The sequence below is a fragment of the Dipodomys spectabilis genome, unplaced genomic scaffold (assembly GCF_019054845.1).
Source record: "Dipodomys spectabilis isolate Male_0828 unplaced genomic scaffold, ASM1905484v1 ptg000051l, whole genome shotgun sequence".
Lineage (NCBI taxonomy): Eukaryota > Metazoa > Chordata > Mammalia > Rodentia > Heteromyidae > Dipodomys > Dipodomys spectabilis.
In genome coordinates, this window is record NW_024870728.1 from 2913586 (window position 1) to 2939504 (window position 25919).

The 25919-nt window shown below is 42.1% G+C and overlaps 1 protein-coding gene across 9 annotated transcripts in view; it reads right to left on the reverse strand.

Moving 5' to 3' along the window:
• Sp140 (SP140 nuclear body protein) overlaps positions 1–25919 on the reverse strand; it is a 50882-nt gene that overhangs the window by 6313 nt on the left and 18650 nt on the right. For 2 of the 9 annotated variants that reach the window (XM_042679118.1, XM_042679109.1), the window contains 8 exons: positions 23490–23606; positions 20900–20953; positions 18287–18352; positions 11394–11501; positions 8065–8210; positions 6688–6756; positions 3417–3461; positions 2157–2255 (listed from right to left, as the gene is read on the reverse strand). In XM_042679118.1, the coding sequence (XP_042535052.1) occupies positions 2157–2255; positions 3417–3461; positions 6688–6756; positions 8065–8210; positions 11394–11501; positions 18287–18352; positions 20900–20953; positions 23490–23606 (704 nt within the window). Of the gene's footprint in view, positions 1–2156; positions 2256–3416; positions 3464–6687; positions 6757–8064; positions 8211–11393; positions 11502–18286; positions 18353–20899; positions 20954–23489; positions 23607–25919 lie in introns of all 9 variants that reach the window. The other 7 variants (XM_042679110.1, XM_042679111.1, XM_042679113.1 and 4 more) reach the window with 7 other exon arrangements.

Consider the following 25919-nt stretch of genomic DNA (forward strand, 5'->3'; position numbering starts at 1 on the left):
CATGATAATCAGCAATAACATGAATCATGAATCAGGAAGTATCTGAGTGACTGACATATATGCAGTCACAAGTGTTTTCCTGGGCCCACCTTCTGGGAAAGAGTGGAGACAGTTTGAGAAAAGAGAGGTCTACTTCCACACAGAAAAATTTCTTCTCCTCCATACATGGATAGAGACAAATATGAGAAAGATATGGAGATTGGCCCATCCACTGATGAATGGTGGATAGAAGAGAAGGAAGCCATTGAAAAGTGAGTAGAGGCAAGGATGATAGGGTCAGCTCTTCTCTAGGATGGACCATTTTGACCTGTTCAAAAGATGCCTGGGAGCTGTGGCTCAAGTCTATAATCCTGGTTGCTTGGGAGCTAGAGATTGGAGGATTACAGAAAAAGGCCAAAGTCTGAACCAAGGACTGGATGTGGTGGCGTGCGCCCTGTCATCTCCAGGGATACTGGGAAGCACAAGTAGTAGTAGCCCAGCCCAGTATGGCTTGTACACAAAGCAAGACTCTACCTTGAAAATAAGCGATGCACAAGAGGGCTAGAGGGGTGGCTCATATGGTAGAATGTTCGCCTGGCATGCTTAAGGCCCTGAGTTCAACTACCACTAATGCCAAAGGATAAAAGACTCCTGGCCTGTGGCACCATTCTTTTGGGCTCACTCTAAGAGCCTCACCGCTCTACTTTCCTTTCTGGCTATTCTTTTAACTTTTAATTAAACAACAAAAGGATAGAATTCCTTGAGCTTCTATCTCTGGCTATGGTCAAAGTCACCTTGCAGTTACCCATTTGGGTCTTCAGCTCCCAGGTGTCCATGCACATTTCTGTCCACCATCTCCTCCGGGGCTCCACAGCCTAACGCCAATGATCCTGGAGCGTTTTGGCTTCTCCTCCTGTTCCACCCCACCCTCGGCCATGTTCTTTCGCTAGTATTTCTATTTAATGAAGCATCCTCCGCCCACCACAAACCTGAGAATCCATCCTGCTTCTGCCTTCTCTCTCATCTCCCAAATCCAGACCAACCCTGAGATGCTGGACACTCATTTTTAAGCTTCTTTCAGTATCTTTTCTGTTCCTGTAATGCCCACTGAATACAGTTGGAGAGGAAACCCTACTGGGACCCACTTCATGGACAGAGTAAAGGGAGGCCTGTCCCCCACAGGCAAAAGCTCTATATTCTATCCATGTGAGTGACAAAAGTCAGAAACATGCCAGTGGACTAAAATAATTTGGAATATATCTATGTTATTTTTAGGGATGTGGAAAATTATCAAAGATTTGAAAAGACTAATATTAATAATAATTTTGAGATTTGCTTGGGGCTTCTGGGTAAAAATACTTTTGTTAGGTAAATTTGTTTTGCTTTTTAAAATATCAGTGGACTAGGGAAATAACTCGGTAGTAGAGGGTTCAATCCCCTGTACCCCTCAAAATAAAAATAATCAATAGGTAATAAATAAATAAATGAAAATGGCCTTGTATGGCTACGCCCTGGGCCCCAAGAAAATTCTCACCCAAAGCTTCCTGTCAGTTCCATGGGGGATGCTTAGGTCCATTCCCATTTGGAGCTGAGGCTGGAATGGGACCTTTCGATCCCTTTTCTTCTCATCAGTGCAAGAGACTTTATCATCACTGTCTCAAAAGCAGTAACTTCTGTCCCCACAAGAACAAGGAAATGACCAAAGGAAGAAATGAGTCTTGAGGCTTGAGTCCCTAGTCTCTTTAACGGAGGGGAAGTGATTCTTAGCCAAGTTCTGGTGGTTCACACCTGTAATCTTAGCTACTCAGGAGGACGAAACTCTCTGAAGCCAGCGTGGGCAGAAAAGCCTATGAGACTCTTATTTCCAATTAACCACCAAAATATACAAGTGGAGGTCAAGTGGTAGAGTACCAGTCTTGAGCAAAAAAATAAAAAAAAACTCAACTAGAGCACAAGGCTTTGAGTTTCTTAGCCTGGAACTATTTGTGGAGGGCATATAAATGACTCATGTCCTGGTTCCAACACCAGAGACTTTAATTAGTGGGTCATTAGCATCATGAGGAATTGGTATTCTATAAGCATGGAACAGGTCATTCTCAACATCAGAATCATCTGGGGTCTTTTTTTTTAAGTCATAAATGTCAACTCTTAGCCCTGACCAATTATATCAGAATTACCTCTAGGGCTGGGATCCAAGCAAAAATATTTTTCAAAGCACTGTGGGTGATTCCAGCAAGCATCCCAGGTTGAAGCTTAGCCTGAGCGAAGTCTGGCAACTGAGACACAGAGATATTAGATATCATTGTCATTGGCCTAAATGTCTGTCTGAAAGAAGATTATTAACATGGAAGAGATGCCTTCACTGGAAAGTTGCCATCTCTTCCCTAGAAACTCTGCCTGTGTCTACACCATCCCCCACAAGCCACATAAACACTGGATGCCAAGACTTGATGACTACCAAAGGCCCCCTCAGAAGAGTGAAAAAAAACCCACAAAAAATGGTGTGGGCAAGATATAAATCTTGTTGGAGCTTGCTTTGGCAGTGGGTGTGAAACTACTCAACCCTTACTCCTCTTCTGGGTAGCACCTGCGAGTATCACACTGCACGCTACTCTACATGACAGCCATTCTCACAAGCTCACTCTGACCAAAACATCCACCTCACTGCCATGAAAGAAATCAGGGTGCGATTTTGCTTAGAGAAGGAAATCATCATTTTTGGAAGAGCCCAAAGCAAGCAGCCATATAACAAGCAGGGGATGGGTAGGCCTGAGGAATCCAAACCCCTTGCATCTTATCAAGTATCAGCCAAGCGGCTGGAGGAAGAGGCTCTGTGGTTTGCTAAGCAGTCATGGTTTCTGTCTTAAACAGCTCGGTCCCCAGATGACCCCCTTGAGACTCGTCACAGAGGGTCCATGAAGAGCCCACCTGTTGTTCTGCATGCATTTCCTGCAGGATCAAGGACAGAGCTGTGCCTGAACTCACCATCCTGTGCCTTTGGGCTGATGCTCAAGACCATACTGAGGTCGGCCTGTAACTGGGAGGGATTTAGGGAGTTCCCTTTTTAGTCCACTGACCACTTTAAAAGGCCTTTCTCCTCTCAAACATGTTCCCCTGCCCCACTCCTCTGCAGCCAGCCCTTCCTGTTCCTGCTTCAACCTCCATCTCCAAAGATATCAGTGGTCTAAATCCCTGCCTCACCCGCCTTTGAGGGAGATGAGGACAGGGAAAGAGTTTTAGGGAAACACAGGAAAGTCACTTCCGGCAGAGACACCCAAGCCCAGATCCACGCACATGGCTTAGAGGACACCGCTGTTTGCCCTGCTCAGCACATGCAGCAAAGCTCTCCAACTGAGAATGAGCCCATAACCAATGAAAAGCAGCCAGGATGCAGGTAAGACACATGGGAAAGGCCTGAGTTTTTGAGGTGTACTTACATCAGGGTCAGTTTGGGTTTTGTTGTGATTCATCTTTGTTCTCCGCTGGAAATGAAAAGGCTAAATGAAACTATTGAATGTGATGGTTGAAAAAATCACTTACTGCTACGGTTATCTTCTGAGGGCTGTAAATAATAATTGTTTAAAAAAAATGTTTTCTTTAGGGTGCCAGTTTCAGGCCTATAATCCTAGCTACTCAGGGGGCCAAGATCTGAGCATCACAGTTGAAAGCCAACCCAGAGAGGAAAGCCTGTGAGACTCTTATCTCCAAATTAACTACTAAGAAGTCAGAAGTGCAGCTGTGGTTCAAGTGGTAGAGTGCTAGCCTTGAGAAAAGAAGCTCAGGAACAACACCTAACCCTTGAGTTCAAGGACTGGAATACGCGCGTGCGCGCGCACGCACACGGACACGCACACGCACACACACACACACACACACACACACACTAATTATTGGGAAGTCATTGGGCAACTGGGGCCCAATACAAGCAGTAAAATGAAACTAGACGTTAACCATAAATAGCCACCAGTTAATTCTAACTAGCATCTTTCCCCTCTGGCCAATCAAGTGTGTTTCCTTAGTCTTAATTCAGCCTAAGCACATTAGAAATTCCGGGCTCACCCAGCTGCAGTGGAGCCTAGGAATTCTTCCTGAGAGTCCTGCCCTGTTAATGAATCCTTCTTTACTCAAATATATGTTCATTTTATTTCATATAAAGTTTTTCCTCTTAAATCAATATACCTTTTCTTGGAAAAAAAAAAAAAAACTTGTTTTTATGAACCTATGGTCTCTACCAGGAGAACAAGAACCCAAAGTAAGTTTCCCTCTCTGGCTTTTAGACCCAGAACTGCTTTCTACAGGCTGAGCTGTGTTCATTTATTAAAGGCCTTCAGCCTTTTTCCTTCAAAATGGTTGGCCACCCATGATATGTCAGCTCACCCAAAGGAGCTGTAATGAGAACCAGCCTGAGGAGGCATCAATTAGAGCTCCCAGCACCTACAGAGGAACCCTACCACCACTGTATCTCTCCTAGGGATAAGATCCTAAAGATTAAATGCAAATATCCAGTGTTTTAGCTCTTCTTCCCAACACTCACCTTCCTTTCCCTGCTATCTACATCTCAAGCTGCCAGACCAGCTGACTTGCAGAGGAAACACAAGCGGATTATATTGGGACACAGAGTAGAATAACCTGGCACTCTTCCCTTCTGAGACACAATTAGCCTCTTTAGCTAGGGCAGAGTGGCTATGCACAATTGTACTCCAGGGGACAATTGCCTGAGAAGTGGCCATGTCACTGCCCACCACTGACTCATCTAGAATTTTCCACCACCTTCCATTAGTATTCTTTTATGTTTGCAATGATATCATATGCATGAATTTGTAAATATGTAACATGAAATTGTAAGCATGTAAATTTCTCTAACAGCCATAAAACATTCAGTATGTAATTGGTATAATTATACGATAAATAAATGAATAGGTGTATGTTTTTGCACTTCGGAAGAGGATGATTGGAGTCTCTTAGATAAAGAATAGCATACACAAGAAAAGATTATTCTGTATTAGATTCCTTCAAAGTTTAAGGGGTCTTGTCATAAGCTGGAATATTATCATGTGGTATGGACAGTGACAGAAGCCAGACACTCTCAAAGAGAAGTTCTGACTATATAAGGATAATGAAAAAAGAAAAAAGAGCGAGAAGCTCTGTGAGGCACTAAGGATCTAAAGAGATAGAAATGTATTTTGGGTTCTGCCATTCTAGGGAAATTATGTTTTGGCCAATAGACACACAGAATACAACAGCATCTTGTTGCTGTAAAGTTGCCCCATCAATAAGGATAGATCCTGTTGGTTGGAAATTTCCAGCTCATTTGGATAATCTACACTGTTATTTGTGTGTGTGTGTGCGCACGCGCGCGCGCGCGTGCGTGCGTGCACTGGTCCTAGAGCTTGAACTCAGGGTCTGGGTGCTGTCCCTTAATCTCTTTGGTTCAAGGCTAATTTTCTACCACTTGAGCCAGAGCACCACTTCTGACCTATTCTGAGTAGTTGATTGGAGCTAAGAGTCTCACAGACTTTCATGCCTGGGCTGGCTTGGAATGATGACCCTCAGATCTCAGCCTCCAGAGTAGCTAGGATTACAGATGTGGGCCACAAGTGCCCATCTTGCACTGTTATTCTTGATACCAGGGGGAAGACAGATCAACTTGTCTTTAACATACTCACTGAAGAGTCAAACAATAACTTCCTTCCCAGTGGCTGAGCGCTCAAACCTGCCAGATTATAATGCAAATCACCAATAATGTGGAGGCCTGAATCTGAAATCCTCACAGGAATATGAAGCCCAGGGACAGTGACAGATGTCTGTGACTGTCTTAGATGGTCATTGCTACCTGTAGATGATAAGAATGACACTTCTCTCTCTGGGTATCATGCATACCCAGTCTTGGAAACACTCTTACCTGATTCAACACTCTATTTATTTGTTGCTTTCTTCCTTAGAGAGAGAAATCACTCTCACAGATCAAAGGAAGTCCATCTACACAGACCCTCTGCTGGAGCCAAAGTAGAAACCGTTCCAGGTCCGTTCTTCACTGGACATGCTTTTGAAGGCCTCTGTCCTCAACAGCACTATCTCACCAAGGGCAAGTAATCTTCCCTTGGGAAGGTACGCTGTTATTGGGGTGACCATCTCAGTGCAAGGTGGGGGACAATATAAGGAAGCAGAGAAGAACTCGGCTCTGGTGGTCTAGCTTGTAAAATGATAGGTGGTTTCATTCCACAAGAAGTTGTCTATAGTTCTAGAATCAGCTGAACGACTGTGGGAAAACTTGGATTCCATCAGATCCCATTAAAGTAAAAAACAGATAGTAAAGTCATCTTGAACAATCTAGACTTGAGTGGAAATGGACACTCTCACCTTACTATAGGGTATTTTTATGCACTTCATAATTACATTCACTTTTCCGACTTTGCTACCCAAAACACAGCTACATCCTTCACTTAAAAATATGGATGGGGTTTGTTTTGATGGTTCCTTATCACTGTCCATTTCACATGAATCAGCATTTAAAGAGGACCTAGCTTTGTATACACCATAATGTTCAAAGAAACAGCCCTGAAGGCACATGCCAAAATAATAATAACAACAATAATAATAAAGAAAAATAAAGGTAAAGAAGTGGAGGAGGTAGAAGGCAACTGTGATTACCCATATAATAAAATATTGTACATGAAGAGAACTTGTAGAAAGTTATGCAATAACCACCTTTTTCCTCTTGGGATATGTTCTTGTCCTCTTGGGATATGTTCTTGGAGGACGAGGTAGAAATCCTTTCTGAAAGATTAAAAAATCCCATTAAATGGTTAATCTGTTTCCATTGTGTGGATCTGGCATTTCTCAACCTATTCCCAAATATTTCTGTCTGTATATTTCACTTCCAGTTCAACTCCATGATGTCAAAATGAGATGTCATCCCACCTTACCTGCTTCAAGACTTCCTTCAACCAAGGATAGGTGGAAGAGTCATCTTTAGAACCATTCCCTTTTGGTGCTTCTTTCCTAAGACCTGACAGGTTTCCCTTCACAACGTTCTATATCACTTACCTCTTTCTCCTTCTCTGTACTGTCATTCATACTTGACTTCCATGTCCAACACACATTCATTTATTGCACACCTACTGTGTGTCAGATACTCAGATCGATTTGGGGCATGCAAAGGTAACAAATCAAGAGGGGGATAGGGAAGATATCTCATGGAAGGGGATCTCTTTCTCTCTCCTTCTTCCTCTCTCTCTCTCTCTCTCTCTCTCTCTCTCCCCTCTCTCTCATCTGAGACCAGGACTCAAACTCAGTATCTGATGATTTTGTTCATATGCTGGCATTCTATCACTTGAGCCACACCTCCAGTCCAGGAAAGGGAACTCTCAAGGGGTACAGGAAGGGTCTCAGCCATGGACTAGGAGAGATGAGGAAGGTCTAGGACAACAAGTCAGAGGCATATTTAAGGTAAGCATTCTATATTGAGTATAGTGAACTGGTAGTGATGTCATTTCAAAGCCACATGGCTGTCCAAAATAAGGTTTTAGGGAGCTAGATATAGAGTGCATACATATACAGCATGTGTAAGGCTTTGGGTTTGACCCCTTGGCATTAAAAATCAAATTTAAAAAAAAACAGTGTTTTTTTTACATGTTTACATGTCATTTCCAAATTCAGAAGTTTTCACTGAGTCCTTGTCTAGAACTTGAAATTGAACTAATTAACCTGCCTTCAAAGCCCTCCACAGACAACTTCAACTGATAGGTAGACTGATTGTATGGGGTCAAATAGAATCTAAGTCCACAGAGCTACTTCAGCGATGGCTCTGCTTTTCATGCCTTCCTTTCTCTGAAGTGGCTCCTTCCATTTGTTTGACTGTGGAGTCTTTGTTTCAGTACATGGAGTTCTCTGCATGCAATCACATCAGAATGGCCATTCTTTCCCTCAAGGCCCTGCATCTATCTTTTTACAGCTGTGCACTCTGGTTATGAATTGGGCCTCTCCCTTCTCACTGGCTTCAAGGCTTCAGCTACTATAGACGAAGAGTGGCCTTCTGACTAGGGTACTACAAGAAGGGGTGGGGCAGGTGCTGGGTATGGATACCTCCATCAGCTTCAGGAGAGACCACCGGCCACAGTGCACACTTATCTTCCAGTTCTTGGATCTTGCATGGCCTCCTTTGGCTTCAAATTCAATGGGGGTAAACCAGTTTCCATCCTCGCTCAGTATGCACTTCGCTAAGGCTCCTCCTGAAAGAGCAAGGTAAGCTGATTTGGAGTCAGAACTGTGGTCTTCTACTACCCTGGACCTAGAGCCCAAATCCCCAAATGAAGTTCAAGGTCAACAGCGGAAGAGTCAGGCCTCCCCTCCCAGACTTTAGGTGTCTCAAACTCAATCTGAAAGACTCCTGAAATATGCAGATTTCTCTAATCTTTTTCATACATGAAGAAAGTTACAACTGTTCAAAGCAACCCTGTAAAACACATTTCAGAACCGAAGGAAAAGCAAGTAGATCCAGAGGATGAATGGATTTCAATTTGTGATTTAATTCAGGGGACAGAGACTAGTCCACAGAATTAAGGGCCCTGGGGCAACATGGAGGGAAGGCAGACTTCTCAAGTGAGGTTGAGATCTCAGCGGATATTCTGTAACTCAGAAGGTCACCCACAACTATTACAAAATATAAATTGTAGAGGGCTTTTTTTCCCTTTAAGTCAGGAACTAGTAGCTCCCACCTGTAATCCTAGTTACTCAGGGGAATGTGGATCACAGTTTGAAGCCATCAAAAGCAGGAAAATCTGTGAGACTCATCTCCTATTAATCAGTAAAAACTAGAAGTGGAGAGAGCTCAAGTGGCAGAACTCCAGCCTTGAGTAGAAAAAGCTAAAGTAAAGCACCTAGGCCCTAAGTTCAAGCCCCTGTACTGGCACACATACACACATAGATAGTCATATAGCCAACATTTTAATTACTAGAGAAATACAAAATAAAACCACAGTGAGATATTATGTCATACCTTCAATGATAATAACAGTAATTAAAAAATTTAAAAGGACAGAAAATAACTGTCAATGTAAAGAAATTGGAGGCCTTATGCATTGCTGGTGCAGCTACTGTTTTGTTTTGGTTTGTTTTGAACACTTGGGTGATTCCTTAATAAGTTAAATGTAGAATTACCATAGAACTCTGGATACCAGAATTACCTAGCAATTCCATTCTTATGTATGTACCCCCAAAGAATTGTAAGCATACATTCACAAAAATCTTGTACATGAATATTCAAAACAGCATTATATATAGTGAAAAAGTGGGAATTGATGCATGAATAAACACAATGTGATATTTCCGTGCAATGGATTATTACATTATTTGGTAACAAAATATATGTAATAGTTTGATACTATTGGGTAGTAAAAAGCATGCTGCTACATGCATAAGCCTTGGAAACATAAAGCAAATGAAAGAAGTCAATTATGATCGACGCATTATAACATTTTATTAATATAAAATGCTTAGAATAGGAAAGTTTGTAGAGTAGAAATCAAGGCTGAGTAGTGGGTGAGCACAGACTGTTAATTTGGTCATGAGGAGACAACAAAATGTACTAATTTTAAAATTTGGGGATGGCTATGCAATTTTGGGACCATACCAAAAGAACATCCCACTGATTTGTACACTCTACATTGTACAAATTTTATCTCAGTAAAACTGTTTTAAAAAATAATCATGGCTTGCCGGGCGCTGGTGGCTCACGCCTGTAATCCTAGCTACTCAGGAGGCTGAGATCTGAGGATCGCGGTTCAAAGCCAGCCCGGGCAGGAGAGACCGTGAGACTCCTATCTCCAATAAACCAACAGAAAACCGGAAGTGGCGCTGTAGCTCAAGTGGTAGAGCACTCGCCTTGAGCTGAAGAGCTGAGGGACAGCGCTCAGGCCCAGAGTTCAAGCCCCACGACCGACAAAAAAAAAAAAAAAAAAAAAAAAAATCATGGCTGGATGTTGGTGACTCATGCCTGTAATCCTAGAAAGCTGAGATCTGAGGACTGCAGTTTGAAGCCAGCCCAGGTAGGAAGTCCATGAGACTCTTATTATCAGTTACTCATCAAAAAAGCCAGAAATGGAGTTGTGGTTCAACTGATAGGGTGCTAATCTTGAACAAAATGAGCTCAGGGACAGGGCCCAGGCCCTGGGTTCAAACCCCAGGACCGGCACCAAAAAAAAAAACAAACCAAAAATAACAATAACAATAGCAATAATCATGATCAAACATTTATATTCATTGGCATCCAAAGGCCCATAGTAAGAGAGATCCAAAGTCAAGTACACCACAAAAGATCTTTTTAACAAAACTTTAGAATCTACAATCACAAAATGTGTTATATCAATTATGTAAATTAGTCTTCATGCTATACAATGAGTCTGATTTTGAATTATTGTCCTTTTTTAGATGTGAATTGCATATGTGAAAAGGCCTAGAAGTTGGGCACTGGTGGCACAGGCCTGTAATCCTAGCTACTTAGGAGGCTCAGATATGAGGCTAGCCTCAGCAGGAAAGTAAGTGAGATTTGTATGTCCAATTAAGCACCAAAAAAAAAAGCCTTGGAATTGAGAATGAAAGTCACTCTTGGCAGAACTAGCTGGAAGTCAAGTTTTCTGATTTAACGCATGATCTTCTTACTATGTTAAGAACCTGCCCTGGTGTCCATGTCCCAGAACAGAAGCTACAGGTAGTAGCTAGGACCTCTTCCCACTTATGATTGGCTCAAAGTAAAACAATACTTCCCATGAGTGGATTAATGTCCCTGACTGGACTGGGAATGTGGCTTAGTAGTAGAGTGATTCTAGCAAGCACAAAACCCTAGGTTGCATTCCTCACTACTACATACAGAAAAGCCAGAAGTGGTGGTCTGGCTCAAGGAACTGAGGGACAGTGCCCAGACCCTGACGACTAGCACAGAGAGAGAGAGAGAAAGAGACAGAGACAGAGAGAGAGACAGAGACAGAGAGAGACAGAGAGAAAGAAGAGGGAAAGAGGGAGGAAGGGAGGGAGGAAGGAAGGAAGGAAGGAAGGAAGGAAGGAAGGAAGGAAGGAAGGGAGGGAGGGAGGGAGGGAGGGAGGAAGGGAAGGAAGGAAGGAAGGAAGGAAGGGAGGGAGGGAGGGAAAGGGAGAAGGAGGGAGAAGGAAGGAGAGAAGGTGGGAGAGGGAGAGGAGGGTCCCTGACCTTCTCTTTGGTTTTGGGGGTACCGGTAAATGAGCATCCATGTGGGATTAGTCATCTAAAATTATTTACATAATGATTTTTAAAAAAAAAATTCTTAAGGGAATCTCTTTCTCTGGAGAGGCCCAATTCCTTTCCATAATGAGTGATCCTCATGAGCAATCCCATCCCTTCCTGTGATCTCTTCAGATAGGAAGACGACCAAGAAACCCACCTTGTTTCAATTTATTCTTATTTAAAGTCCCCTTCAGATGACCACATGTCACAGGAAGTAAATCGGAGCGAAAGTTTATGTATTCACAGACTCTGTTCTTCCATGAACCTAAAAGATAAGATTTTTGTTGCTGTTTTACTTTGAAATTATGCATGCTCCCATGTTCCCTTGTTGAGGTCCTTCCTAGGAAGGTAGAAGGGTATTTAAGAAAACTCAATTCCACAGATTTCTACAATTTCCGAATCTTTCTTTCAGGTGATAACGTGGTACATAATGACTGACAGTGCTTTAGCATTGGGTAGTAAGCCCTACTGAAGTAGCTCAAGACAAAGCCAGGGATGGTACTTGTATCTGATCTCGAAAGAGAAAAAGGATAATGAGGGGGCAGGCCCAAGAAGAAGATATCTGCTGCCTTTTGCTGTCTGTTCTTCACATCAGCTTTCCCTGTAATTAAGAAGAGAACTTGGGGGACACTAGGATTATGAGAATTGTACTGCGAGTGGGAAATGAAGATCAGACTCCATGGAAGCGAAAGGCCTTCAAACATACTCTTAGAAAATAAGTAGCTAAGCTTGCCCTTCCAACCAATATTGTAGAGCCACTAAGGTGGAGTGGGAGGGGAGCTGTCCTTGGTTCTGAGACTACATTTGAGAGAAGTATACAATCATGACTGGAATGAATTGAGAAGGATGGTTAGTCTCATTTAGACGAGGACACTGAAGGAAAAGAGGTCAAGTGATTGTCCAGAGACTACACAGTTATAGAGCAGGAAAGCCTGAAGACACAGGCTCTACCCCTACTCTAGACCACTATAGTGTGTAATCTAAGGCATACATCCATATCTATATATATAGTCAATATAATATTATCTAATATGATGAGGTACCATATTTTACTACATTTTATATATAACATATGTGTTCTCTCTCTCTCTCTCTCTCTCTCTCTCTCTCTCTATATATATATATATATATATATATATATATATTCTGTATTTGAAGCTACCAGAGATGCCAATATCCATATTATGAGCTACCAAAAACTAGATAGCTAATCTTATATTTCACTTTCATATTTCTATATTAAGAAAATTCTAATTGAAATCAGTTTTTGCTTACATCTCAAGCAGCACTTAAGTCCTAGTATTGGCCACACCCTTGTAATCTCTGAATTCAGATAATATTAGCAATAAATATATGAGATTTAGGTGATGATTACCTTCATTACAGAAACTAATACATTCCTAGAAAATTAAGACCCACTATAAGATCAAGTGAAGGCATGGTAGATCTCTTTTAGTAGAGAAAAACAAATGGTAGTTCTGTGCATTCATGGAAGGTATATTACATTCTCCAAGTGAGATATTTGCTATGTATCACCACAGATGAAAGTATTTGTACATTTGTGCTCAAAGTGACAGTAAATGTTATTGTAAATGTTTTTTGTTATTGTAAATGTTTAGATAGACTTATTAAGATCTAAGAGACTAACCAAAAGAAGTCTTTTGGCTACTCTCCAAAACTTTTGCTTCAAGAAGTCACTACAGCTGGGTGCTGGTGGCTTATCTGATCCTAGCTACTCAGGAGGCTGAGATTTGAGGATCAGGTTCAAAACCAACTAAAGCAGAAAAGCCTCTGAGACTCTTCACTAACCTACCAAAAAAGCTGTAAGTGAAGCTGTGACTGTAGTGGCACAGTGCTAGTCTTGAGCAAAACGAAGCTCAGGGAGTGCCTAGGCCCTGAGTTCAATCCCCAGGACGTACCACCTTCCCCTCAAAAGAAGTGACTGAGGACTGACTTGGCAAATGCTACAGTGGAGAACGTTCTTCCCATTTGCAGGTTTGGGCTGTGCATGGGTATCTCAATGTTTATTACGATTCAGAGGTATTGATTTTCTAAGCAGCAACGCAATGTTTCTTCTTACTCCTATTTGATACTTCCACTCAGTGACGTCATCTGGCAGATGGAGATCCTGAGAGTAAACATTATTTTCAGATCACCCAGTCCTAAATACTAGAAATGGCACATCAGGCCAGCAAAATAAACCGAATCTTCATGCAAAATCAAACCCAAAGTAGAGCTACTCAGTATCATCCTTCTTTCAGTCTTCAGACTATAGATAATTACTGAAAAAGTTTCACCCATTCAAGACCAAATGCCTCTTGGGACCAATATTGACAAGTGGAGAGGTCATATCCCAAGATCAGACAAGTGTCAGCCTTGCCAATTATCATTGACATTTAAGTAAGATGACAGGAGAGCACATAAAAGGTCCAGGAGAGTTGGCCAAGCTTGTGTAAGACACTAGGAGTTTCAATGTTAACAACCAAGGAAAACTACCAAAATGGTGGAGATGTGGTCCTGTAGGAGGCAGATAACCTTTCGCTCACTCTGGCTTCTTCCTTCTAGACAGTGGAATCTCCAGGCAAGAGAAGGTCATTTATCCAGGTGTGGACCCCCAGGGAACTCCCTCCTCTCTCACCCACTATGCCACAGGACTGTGAAAAGCCAGTACCTCTCTGGGTATCTCTCACCCTGTGGTCTATATTCACAGCCCAATGAGAAGACATTCAGATGGTTTATTCTCACTGTTCTTTCCCTGCCTAGGCAGGCTGGGCACCAAAGCTCTGGCCAACCAGAACATTGGGCAATTCAGAGAATACAGAGTTCTTTCTTGCAGATTTTCTGTCTCTGTGTGGTTACATCTTTTATGGGACTGGTAGATAATGTTGGATTTACTTCTCATCAGACCTGTTTGAACCTGTAATTGAGGGGGCGCAGAGGAGATTTTTTTGCCCAGCTAGCTTCAAAATCTCCATCCTCAGCTCTTACCCTCTTGTGGGGCTAGGTCTACAGGTTTGAGCCACCAGAGCCCAGCTGAAAGGCTGTACCTCTTCCAGAAGAAATCAAGCTGTGGTACCTGACACCTAACCCTCTTCCTTGCAATGCAACTAATGAGTGCCTGTCATAGAAGAAACAGAACCTTCATTTCCAATGTTACCACACACTCGGGCTTGTCAAGCAAACCTTCCATGTCATCGCCTTACTTCCACCTTCCCAGTCCTACATGGGCCCAAACCAATTATAGAAAATAGAGGTAGGCCCAAGAGACAACAGAGATGATGAGGCCATGCTACTCCACTTCTCACGGCCCAGCCAAGGGCTTGTCCAGACTTAGGATGGGAGGTACTTTAGGTTAGAAAAAGAATATTGATTGGTGGAAATGTAAGCTTGCTTAACCACACTGGAAAGCAGTATGGAGGCTCCTCAAAAAACTAAACATAGAACTACCCCATGATCCAGCAATTCCACTCTGAGGCATTTATCCAGTAGAGCACAAACAAGGTTCACAGTAAAGCCACCAGCACAACCATGTTCACTGCAGCACTATTCACCATAGCTAAGATATGGAATCAGCTCAGATGTCCCTCAGTGGATGAATGGATCAAGAAAATGTGGTATATATACACAATGCAATTCTACTTATCCTTCAGGAAGAATGATATTGTACCATGGGTAAGGAAATGGAAAGATTTGACATATATATTAAGTTAATTAAGCCAGACCCAGAGAAACACAAGTTGCATGGTTTCCCTCATTTGTGGTAGTTAGACACAATGGTTAGTATACAGTTACAAATGAATTAAGTGGTGTGTAATAGACTCTAAGGAGAGCTCAAATAGTATAATTCTTTGAAAGACCAAGTCAAAGCCTAGCAAAATGAATACCAGGAAATGGGTACTTGCAAGGATGGGGAACAAGGGGAGAAGGGTAGGAGAATGAAGTGATGAAGAAAGGAGAATACAGTCAAGAATTCATTGTATATACCTCAAGATTGAAAAAAAATAAGGGAAGGGGTAGGTCAAAGAGATGTTAAAATGTTGAAGGGATGACACAGATCAAAATGCATTGTATACACACTGCTTAGTTAAATGGAAAAAACAATCCAATACATATCCTAAAAATTAAGAAGAATGATGGTAAGTTTGGGTTGGGAGGGGTGGGTGGGACTGGAAAGTGGTGGCATTGATCAAGCTACACTGTATTCACAAACTGCTTTGGTGAATAGCAACTCCTTTCTATAACTACTGAAAATAATAAAAAATAAATTTTATTTTCTTGTAATAATGCTATACAGAGGAGATACAGTTACATCAGTAATAAGTACATTTCTTGTCAAGCAATAAAAATGTTTTAAAGAAAAAATATTGTTTGGTGTCTGGTTTTTGAAACAAGATCTTGCTAAATAGCATCTACCACCATACCTAGCTTGAAATAGCAATAATAGGTTAGAGAGGGCTCTAACCACATGGCCTTCCCAAAACAAGAAAAAGCTGGAAGGTTAAAAAAGCAGATATAATTCAAAGGGGGGAAATTATGTCTTGGGCAGATAAGATCTAAGACTGCAAATGGCTTCACTTTTGTTTGATTCCATTGCTTCTGAGTGGACAAATAAGAACATAGGTTCCCCAATACATTAGCACACTCTCTACTAGCCTCAGAGAAAAGGAAAGCCAGACATGACTTTGTCATGTTTATTTTCCTTTTCCTGGAGGGCATCTGGCCATCAGCTGTGTTGTTACCTAGGAACAGATACAGGAAACTACAGAGTTTGGTGGAACAACAGGTGGGAACAAAAGACAGCCCTAGGTTTACTGCTAGATCCTTCTCTCTAAACTCTCAGTCAAGAAAATGAAGCACAAACAGACTTCTGGGCTTCTGCTACTAATAGAAGAGGGCTCAACTTTTACATCACAATCCAGGCTTCATTGTACTGTGAAAAAAAGCCTCAGAATTTGTCTACATAAACAGAAGCTTAAATGAAAATTCTATATTAAGTCACTTCAAAGAATGTTATTTTGAAAATGTATATTCCTAAAATGGATGCAATTGTTTCACTTTATTTTCCAAACAATAATGTACACATCCACCAATCAGGCAGCCATATAATTGTCAAGAATGTATGACACATCATTTGGCAAAAATTAATCATTTTAATAAGATTCTAAAATGTTGGTTATTTACTCTTTCAAAATTGACAAATTAAGAGAAATGAGCTTTCATTGGCTAGGAGAAGAGAATTCTCTAGACTAATACTAAAAAAAAAGACTTTAGGAAAAGTATGTATATAATCATTATCAGAAAGTGAGAAAATAAAGTTAATTTATCCAAAAATATCTCCCAAGGCTCAGTTGGTAGAGTGCCAATGAGTAAAATTGTCAGGTACCAAGTTCGAATTGTGGACTCAGACACACACACACATTATATATATATATAAAATATATTTATATGTATATATATAATATATATACGTATATATATACGTATATATATTATATATATATGTTCTCCTAGGTTTTTCTCCGGGAATATGTTTTCCGTGTGGGTTTATGTGTCTGTTTGTGTGGGGATGGGTGGATATGTTGTTGTAGTAGTGATGAGGTTTGGCTCAGGGCCTCCCACTTGCAGGCAAGTACTCTACTATGTGAGCCATCTCCTGCCCCAGCTCTTTTAGCTTTTATTTTTCAGATATAGTCTTGAACTTTTGCCTGGGGCCACCTGTGCACCTCAACCCTCCTATGTCCGACTCTTGAAAAGCTGGAATTGTAGGTGTTGCCACAATGCTGGGCCATATAGTACTTTTAAAATAATACTTTTTCAGGCTGGGAAGGTGGTTCAGTGGTAGAGAGCTTGCCTCACATGCATGAAGCCCTGGGTTCAATCCCTCAGTACCACATACACAGAAAAAAGGCAGAAGTGGCACTGTGGCTTAAGTGGTAGAGTGCTACCCTTGAGGAAAAAGAAGTTCAGGGATAGTGCCCAGGCCCAGAGTTCAAGCCCCAGGACTAGCAAATAATAATAATAATACTTTTTCATGGCAAAAGTTTACAGGTGTAATATTTTTAATAGACATCTATATTCTTAAGCCACAAAGAGAAATATGAACATCATCTCTATTCTAATTACCAAAGGTAACCAATAAACATATTTCAATGGATGAACTGTCATTGATTTTTCTATTTGGCATACCTATGTCTTTATATATGCATACATACATAAACACATGTGTACAGATCTGATTTATAAGTATATAAATGCATGCTTTCAAAAATATGTATGCTTATCTGTGTATTTTTACAACATGTGCATATATTCACACATATAAACAGCCTACCTACTTCATTTAGCATTCATTGAACTATCTTCCGTAATTAATTTAAAAAAATTGAGCCAAGCATTTGTTTCTAACGCATTTATAAGATTATGTCTTTGTTGCTTTGTATGTCCCTCCCCCACAGTATAACCCCTGCTTTCACTATATTTGATGTCAGTATAACTTGTGGAGGAGATGGGGAAAAACAAGTCGTTTAAGGATACAGGTGGACCTGTTGCAACAATGAGAAGTACAAGTTGTCATGTCAAAAACGAGCTTTACAATGTTGGTGGAGGGGGGAAGGAGGGAGGATTGGGGGGGGGAGGCTGGGAAGGGATGTGAAGGGTAAACAAAGGAGGAGGCTGCAATGCTTGATAAGAAATGTACGCATTATCCTGCCCATGTAATTGTAACCCCTCTGTACAGTATGTTCACAAAAAAAATTAAATTAAATTTAAAAAAAATTGAGCCAAGAAAGAAGACACATACTGAGAATCGTAACAACTCCCCATCCACTCAGTACTGTATGCTTCTGGATTATTTCATATATGAGAAATAAACCATTTTAAACAGTTGTTGTGTGTCCAGGCATCTTTGTTACAGCATCTTAGCCTATGTTCTAACCAAAACAGTGGCTACCAAGTTACCATGGCCCTCAGGAAACTACAGGCCTTAGAGCATACATGAGGCCATCCCTTAATAAATTTCAAAGGTATAACTACTTTGCTTTGCCTACTTACCTTTTTTATATGTATTTTGTGGCCTTCTCCTTTTTATTTTTGTCCACTTATGCCCTTTCTTCCTTCCTTCAAACCAAAGAAAGTAAAGTTAATCATGTAGAACTCTTAATATAATTCTCCAAGTCGTCTATGTCAGTAGTATTTGAATATTGTTTTCAACCTTTGGTCCACTGGAACAAGCAAAATTCTTAACACTCAGCACAGAAATGTTGTCGATAATAGAATTAAATTCTAACTTTGGTCATGGATTTGGAGAGACTCTTCCTTTGACATGTTGTAAAGAATGGACAATGAACTCCATCTTTAGGCTGAATGACAGCTGAATGACAGACATATATATCAGTATGTTCCCCCTTTCAAATAGTTGTCATGAAAACTTAAGACGTGTTAGGAGAAGGCATATCTCCAGGCTGGTTATGTGTTAGATAATATGCTTTGTTAGGAGTTGAGTGACAAATTCCACTTGGATGTGGAGTTCTCATTAAATAATCTCTTATAGTTTTTGACACATATTTAATTTAGCCCTCGAAGAACCTGGAGGACTTAGACACCTAACTGAGTGGCACTGGCTGAGTGGAGAATGTGTCTGAGTATCATCCAATGTGGTAACAACCAGTGACTAGAATTCTACTTGCTCAAGTGAACACCTACCATATGGTGGGAAGCCCTGCCACTCTCCCATGTGAGGTGCCCATTTGGGGTGAGTCAACTCAGTGTCCAAGACAGACATGAAAGGAAGAGAGGGAAGGAGGAAGAAGAAGGAAGGGAAGGAAGGAAAGGAAAGAAGGGAAGAAAGGAAAGGAAGGGAAAGAAGGGAAGAAGGGAAATAAGAAAGAAGAAAGGAAGGAAGGAAAGAAGGAAGGAAGGAAGGAAGGAGAAAAGGGCCAGCCTATACTCCAAGCTCTTCAAGAACCAGGGAATTTGACCAGTGGCATATCTGCTTTCTATCACTTCAAGTATTAACTGAAGTAATCTTGTGACTTTGTAGGTTCTTCACTCACAGGGAAGAACCGGTTCCCTGACTAGGCTATGCTGATGCCTGTGTCCACTGGTGTGGCTGCTCATCCTTAGAGCCAGCAATGCAGAGCTCCTAAAGGATGTGGTCTCTCCTCTTGGCTGGCAAAACTCAAAACACTGGGCTTTTGTCCACACATCTTGGATGTGTGTCTGTTGTGTAAGAAACCACAACTGGTAGCTTGACGACTCTAGGGCCATGCACTATAGAAATAAATTATGGTTGTTCACTGACCTGACAGGTCACCCATGGAATCTTGAGGAGTGTCTGTTCTCTACTAATGGAGACTGACACTGCATTTCTCATGAGGACTCCAGTACTGCACACTAGGCGTGTGGCTCCGGCTGTCAGTGAAGGAGCAATACCACAAGGCACTTTGTCCCTGCCTGTTCCTGGCACATTGGTCAGGCTTTGGAGCCTGTTTGGGGGCTTTCAGTGGCACCTGAATGCTGTTGGCACTGCTTGTGGATGTAGATTAGCCGACTGGCTGTGCCACTGTCACCCTAGAAACTCATCAGTGACATGAGCCTGCCTGTCAAGTCCATTGGCAACCTGATAATAATGTGGTCTTCATATATTAAAATAAAATCTTGCCAAACACCTGAGTTCAAGCCCCCGGACCAGCATGTGTGTAAACACACACACACACACATACACACACACACACACACACACACTTCTCAACAGTGCTCTAATGGCCTGACTCTCCATCCCTCATCTCCCCTTGTGCACACATCTGTATTGGGTGGTTTGTTTGCTGAAGGGAGCATACAGATGCCTAGAAAAGGACCCATCCCTTCCTGGGGAAAGATCAGACAAAAAATGGAAGCGGGAGGGGGGGGATACATAGGATATGTGGACATATTTTTAACATTCAGGCTTGTGTTCTATGTCTCTGTATATACCCCTGGAGCCACACCTCCAGCCTGCTTTGTGGGGTATTTTGTTGTTGTTGTTATTGTTGTTATTTGTCAGCCGTGGGGCATCAACTCTGGGCTTGGGTGCTGTTCCTGTGCTCTTCAGCTCAAGGCAAGCACTCTACCCTTTGAGCTACAGTGCCACTTCCAGTTTTCTATTGGTTTATTAGAGATAAGAGTCTCCCAGACTTTCCTGCCCGGGCTGGCTTTGAACCTTGATCCTCAGATCTCAGTCTCTGCGTAGCTAGGATTACAGGTGTGAGCCACTGGCACCCGGCTTATGTTGGTTTTCTAAAGACAGAGTCTCACAGACTTTTCTACCCAGATTATCTTTGGACCATGATCTTCCAGGTCTCAGCCTCCTGAGTAGCTAATATTACAGGCATAAGTCACCAGCACCCAGCTGTGTTTCCATTTCTTAAGGCCCACAGAATTACACTGAGTGCACCAAGATTATCTACAATAATGCACCTGTTCCCTAGCTTAAATATGTTTGTAAAAGCCTGTTTTCCAGATTAGATGGCAGATTATAGGACCCAATGCTTTATATAGACACCTTTGAGAGACATCACTGTATTGTAAATAATAATAAAAATAGTGAAAATTATAACCCTAGAATTTTAAAGTAAACTTATCAGTAACATCAAGAACCAAGTTAAAAAAAAACTCATTTGTTTTTACTTCTTTTCCGCTTGGGTTTTCTTGTAGTAGTGTCATTCTCAACATCTGGGTTATCTAGAAAATAACCAACAATAGTGAAGAAATCAATAAACAAATCAATAAATAAGTCATAAATCTTCAGGGCATATCATACTGAAGAAGGCTTGAATTTAGAATGATGCTAGGGTCATTCCTTTCTTGTAGACAAACCACAAATCCTACTGAACTGAAAACAAGGGACTTTGAAAAACACTTTCCAAGGATGTGGAACTGGTGTTGGGGACCAGTAGCAGAGGAGGGGGCGACAAGAGAGGGTGTTAAGGGTGAAGATGTGTGAAAATGTCATAAGGAAACCAGTTACCGTGTTAAAAAAAATTAAGGAAAAAGCTTTCACTATCCATTTACTTCAGTTGCTTCAGTGATAAAAACATTGTGAAGATGCTTTCTAAGATGATAAGGGATTTCTCTACAACATTCTTCACTTCCTTCTGAGTCTTCACTAGCAGACCAACCCATTAGCACCCACATTTCTGTAACAAAAATCCTTGAGACATTCTAAGCCTTTCCTTGCACGTATTTAAAAAAGAAATTGGGTTGGGAAGGTGGCTCACTGGTAGAGTGCTTGCCTTGCAATCATGAAGCCCTGGGTTCGATTCCTCAGCACCACATAAGCAGAAAAAGTCAGAAGTGGCGCTGTGTCTCAAGTGGTAGAGTGCTAGCCTTGAGCTGAGGGACCCAGGCCAACAGTTCAGGCCCCATGACCACCAAAAAAGAGAGAGAGAGAAATTGTGTGTGTGTGTGTGTGTGTGTGTGTGTGTGTGTGTGTGTGTGTGTGTGTGTGTGTGTGTGTGTGTGTGTGTGTGTGTGTGTGTGTGTGTGTGTGTGTGTGTGTGTGTGTGTGTGTTCCTGGGGCTTGAACTCAAGGCCTAGGCACTATTCCTGAGCTTCTTTTACTCAATGCTAGTGCTCTACCACTTAGATCCATAGCTCCACTATTGGTTTTTTGGTGGTTAATTGGAGATAAAAGTCTTATGGGGACTTTCTGTTGGAACTGGCTTTGAACCCTGATTCTCATCAGCCTCTTGAGTAGCTAGGATTATAGGTATGAGCCACCAGGGTCCAACCAGCTATTTAAAATTCAGCCTCTACTAATTCTTCAATTTCAAAACCACTTCTACATTTTTGGGAAAGCGTTATAGCTGCACCCCACTTCTCAATATAGTAAGTTGTTGCCTAAAGATGGGGATACATTCCGAGAAATGTTATCCTACCCTATTGAGTTCTTAAGATTGTCACATATATTAAATAAGATTTTGTGTGTATGTGTGTGCAAAATGTATGGGAGCCTCTTACGGTAGTAAATGTCATGCCCATAGGCCTGGGATAAGAATATGCATTGCACTGAGAAGAGTGGATGCAGTTGGGCGCCAGCGGCTCACACCTGTAATCCTAGCTACTCAGGAGGCTGGGATATGAGAGTTGGTGTTGATAGCTAGGTGGGGCAGAAAAGTCCCCATGAGACTCTTATTTCCAATTAACCAATCGAAAACTGGAAGTGGAGCTGTGGTTCAAAGTGGTAGAAGGCTAGAAACTCAGGAAGAGCACCCAAGTTCTGAGTTCAAGCTCACAACTGACAAGAGAAGAACCAGAGGGAGGAGGAGGAGGAGGAAGAGGAAAAGAGGGGGGAGAAGGAGGAAGGGGGAGGAAGGGGATTGGGGGAAGGAGGGAGAGGAGGAGAATAGAGCTGAAATCTAAAGTATTTCATCCTGACAGTTAAGAAGTAGGACTTGCTGTCTATTAACAGAGACCTTTCTAAGGGTGTAACAAAAGGACATAATTCTCTACCAGTGTAGGTCCATTTGCCCTTCTCAAGTTTCAGAAAAGATCAGTGTGACTCAGTGCATCAATATAGTAAACAAGATAAATGTCCTTTTTTTTTTTTTTTTTGTCTTTCCTGGAGCTTGAACTCAGGGTCTGTGCACTGTCCCTGAACTTTTTGCTCAAGGCTATCCCTCTACCACTTGAGCCACAGCTCCACTTCTGGCCTTTTTGGTAGTTTATTGAAAATGAGTATCTCACAGACTTTCTGACCTGGGCTGGTTTAGAACTGTGATCCTCAGATCTCAGCTTCCTGAGTAGCTAGACTTATAAGGTGTGAACTATCTACGCCCAGCTGATAAATGTTATTGTCTAAGAGTATGTTGTGGAATCAGGTGGTGGCAGCTCACACCTGTAATCCTAGCTACTCACTAGGTTGAAATCTAAGGACCATGTTTCAAAGCCAGTGTGGGCAGAAAAGTCCATGAGACTCTTATCTCCAATAAACTATTCAGAAGAAGCTTGAAGTAGAACTGTGGTTCAAGTGGTAGAGTGCTAGCCTTGAGCAAAAAGAAACTTAGGGACAGTGCCCAGGCCCTGAGTTCAAGCCACGGGACTGGCACCAAAATCAAAACAAAACAAAAAGAGTACATTGAGTACATTTCTACAACACCAACCATACAGAAATAACAGAGCCTGTTTGGTTCAATGATTTTATGAAAGTTTCTTTCTTCTGCACTGTTCTCAGAAGAGGACTGAGCCCACCCCACACATAGCCCTTGGGCGGCCTTACCCTGTGTCTTGTGCACTTGGCTACTTTCCATCTTTTCTTCTGGGCCTTCTGGCACATACTTCGTGGAACACATGACACAAGGACACTGCTCATTTCCACGTGCTGATTGCTCTGTTTCTGGGCCAAAATTGTGATTTATGAAGACTTTTCACTTATCCAGCAACCCTCTTTCCTCTACCTTCAGAAGTCTTCCCTCCTCTGAAATCCTCTCCTCTCATTGCTCCTCCTGTCTGTCTCTTCCTTTAAGTTTCACTTTTTTTGTCCATCCTGGGGCTTCAACTCTGGGCCTGGGCACTGTCCCTGAGCTCCTTTTGCTCAAGGCTAGCAGCTAACACTTGAGCCACAGCGCCACTTCTGGTTTTCTAGTGGTTTATTGGAGATAAGAGTCTCAAGGACTGGGGCTGGGAAGGTGGCTCAGTGGTAGAGCGCTTGCCTTGCACACCTGAGGCCCTGGGTTCGATTCCCCAGCACCACATAAGCAAAAAAGAAAAAAAGCCGGAAGTGGCGCTGTGGCTCAAGTGGTAAAGGGCTGGCCTTGAGCTGAAGAGCTGAGGGACAGCGGCCAGGCCCAGAGTTCAGGCCCCACGACCGGATCAAAAAAAAAAAAAGAGTCTCAAGAACATTCCTGCCCAGGCTGGCTTTCAACTATGATCCTCAGACCTCAGGCTCCTGAGTAGCTAGGATTACAGGCATGAGCCACCGGCGCCCAGCTAGAAGTAGGAGCTTCTAACCCTCTTTCTTCACTCATTGGGTGATGATCTGACGCCATGGATACTAATGAAAACGAGAAAATTACTGTCGATGGATCCTAAAACAGAGCCCAGAGAAGAGTGCCCCTGGTCAACATGGTGACAGATATCCTAAACAGAGGGACCTGCTCTCTGGACGAAAAAACATACCTGAGATTCAACAGAGCTGCTGCTTTTTCCACATTATGGCTCATTCACCTTGTCTGCTATGTCTGTTTTCCTACTTGTAACTGTAAGAATTATTCAAGTTCTTATCTTCTAGTATAAAAACTTAAATGTTTTTTTAAAGTAATTTACGTAGCTACCAGCCAGGTACTGGTGGTACCTCACACCTGTAAGCTTAGTTACCCAGGAGCCTGAAATCTGAGGATAGCAGATCAAAGCCAGGCTGGGCAGGAAAATCTATATGACTCATTTCCTATTTTACAGGAAAAAGCCCAAAGTGGCTCAAGTGTTAGAGCACTAACCTTGAGCACAAAAACTCAAGGACTGTGCCCAGGACCTGAGTTCAAGCCGCAGGAGCAGCACCTAGGCCCTGAGTTCAAGCCCCAGGACTAGCACACAAAAAAGTAGCTATCAGAACCAGTTTTAAACCCATCCCATTAGCCAGTGATTACTTACATCACAAGCCACATTTCTGAAAGCCAGCCAATAGGAGACAATCCTGCTGGTCTGAAATACAGTTCATCAACAACAGCCTCCCTCCAAAACTGAATGGTAGTTACATACCAATCCATTCACAAATACTCTTGCTTCTGGAAGTCTGCAAGGTCCTTCCATGCTTTCCAACCCCACTTAAAATCAGTGCTGTCCTTTTTCATTGAGGGGCTACCCACAGAGTGGCCCCTCCCCCAGCTACTTGGTTTAGCAAGCTTTTAGCTTCAGAAACAGAATGGTGGCCTCTCCCTTCAAACTTTGCTTAGGAACATCTTATGGGACCCATGGAGCAGCAGATGTGAATGCCAGACCTCTTAAGCCTGGCACCTAGTCTTCTGCCCTACTGCCAAAGTAAATCTATTCTCAACAACTTGAGCTCCGACTTGTTCCAGCCAGCTGATTTCTGAATTTGTCCAGTTTAAAGATGGACACAACTCAGATATACATCAATTTGACTTTGTTGGAAATACAGCACTTAACAAATATTCTGTTCCCTTTTTCTTAGTTGTTTTTTTTTTTTTTTTTTTTGTCAGTCGTGGGGCTTGAACTGTTCCTTTTTTTCTTGAGTAAGGAAGCTGTTGACTGGTGAGATGGGGCAATATGACAGATGGTCAGCTAGACATTACTAAGAGCAGTTAGGTCAAAAGGTCATTCTGCCACCGATTGTGACCAAAAAGACTGGTGTATTTTCAGATGAGTTGGGTGTGAGATTTTCCCCAAGAACCATTTCTGCATAGGGATTTCTCAGACTGAGCAGCGTGGAGGGAAGGGGGATGAGAGTAGAGGGGTGAGTGAGCCATGGAGCACACTGGGTTATGAGAACAGGGCAGATTCCCATCAGTACTCGTTACCTAACTTAAGAAACTGCAATCCCTCCATGTATCACCTTTACAATAACTATTTTAAGAAGAAGGAAAAAAATGAGTTCTAACTCAGTGTGATAGCACATGCCTATAACCCAGTAATCAGGAGGTGGAGATAGGATGATCTTGAGTTCCAGGTGAGCTTGAGCTACAGAGCTAGC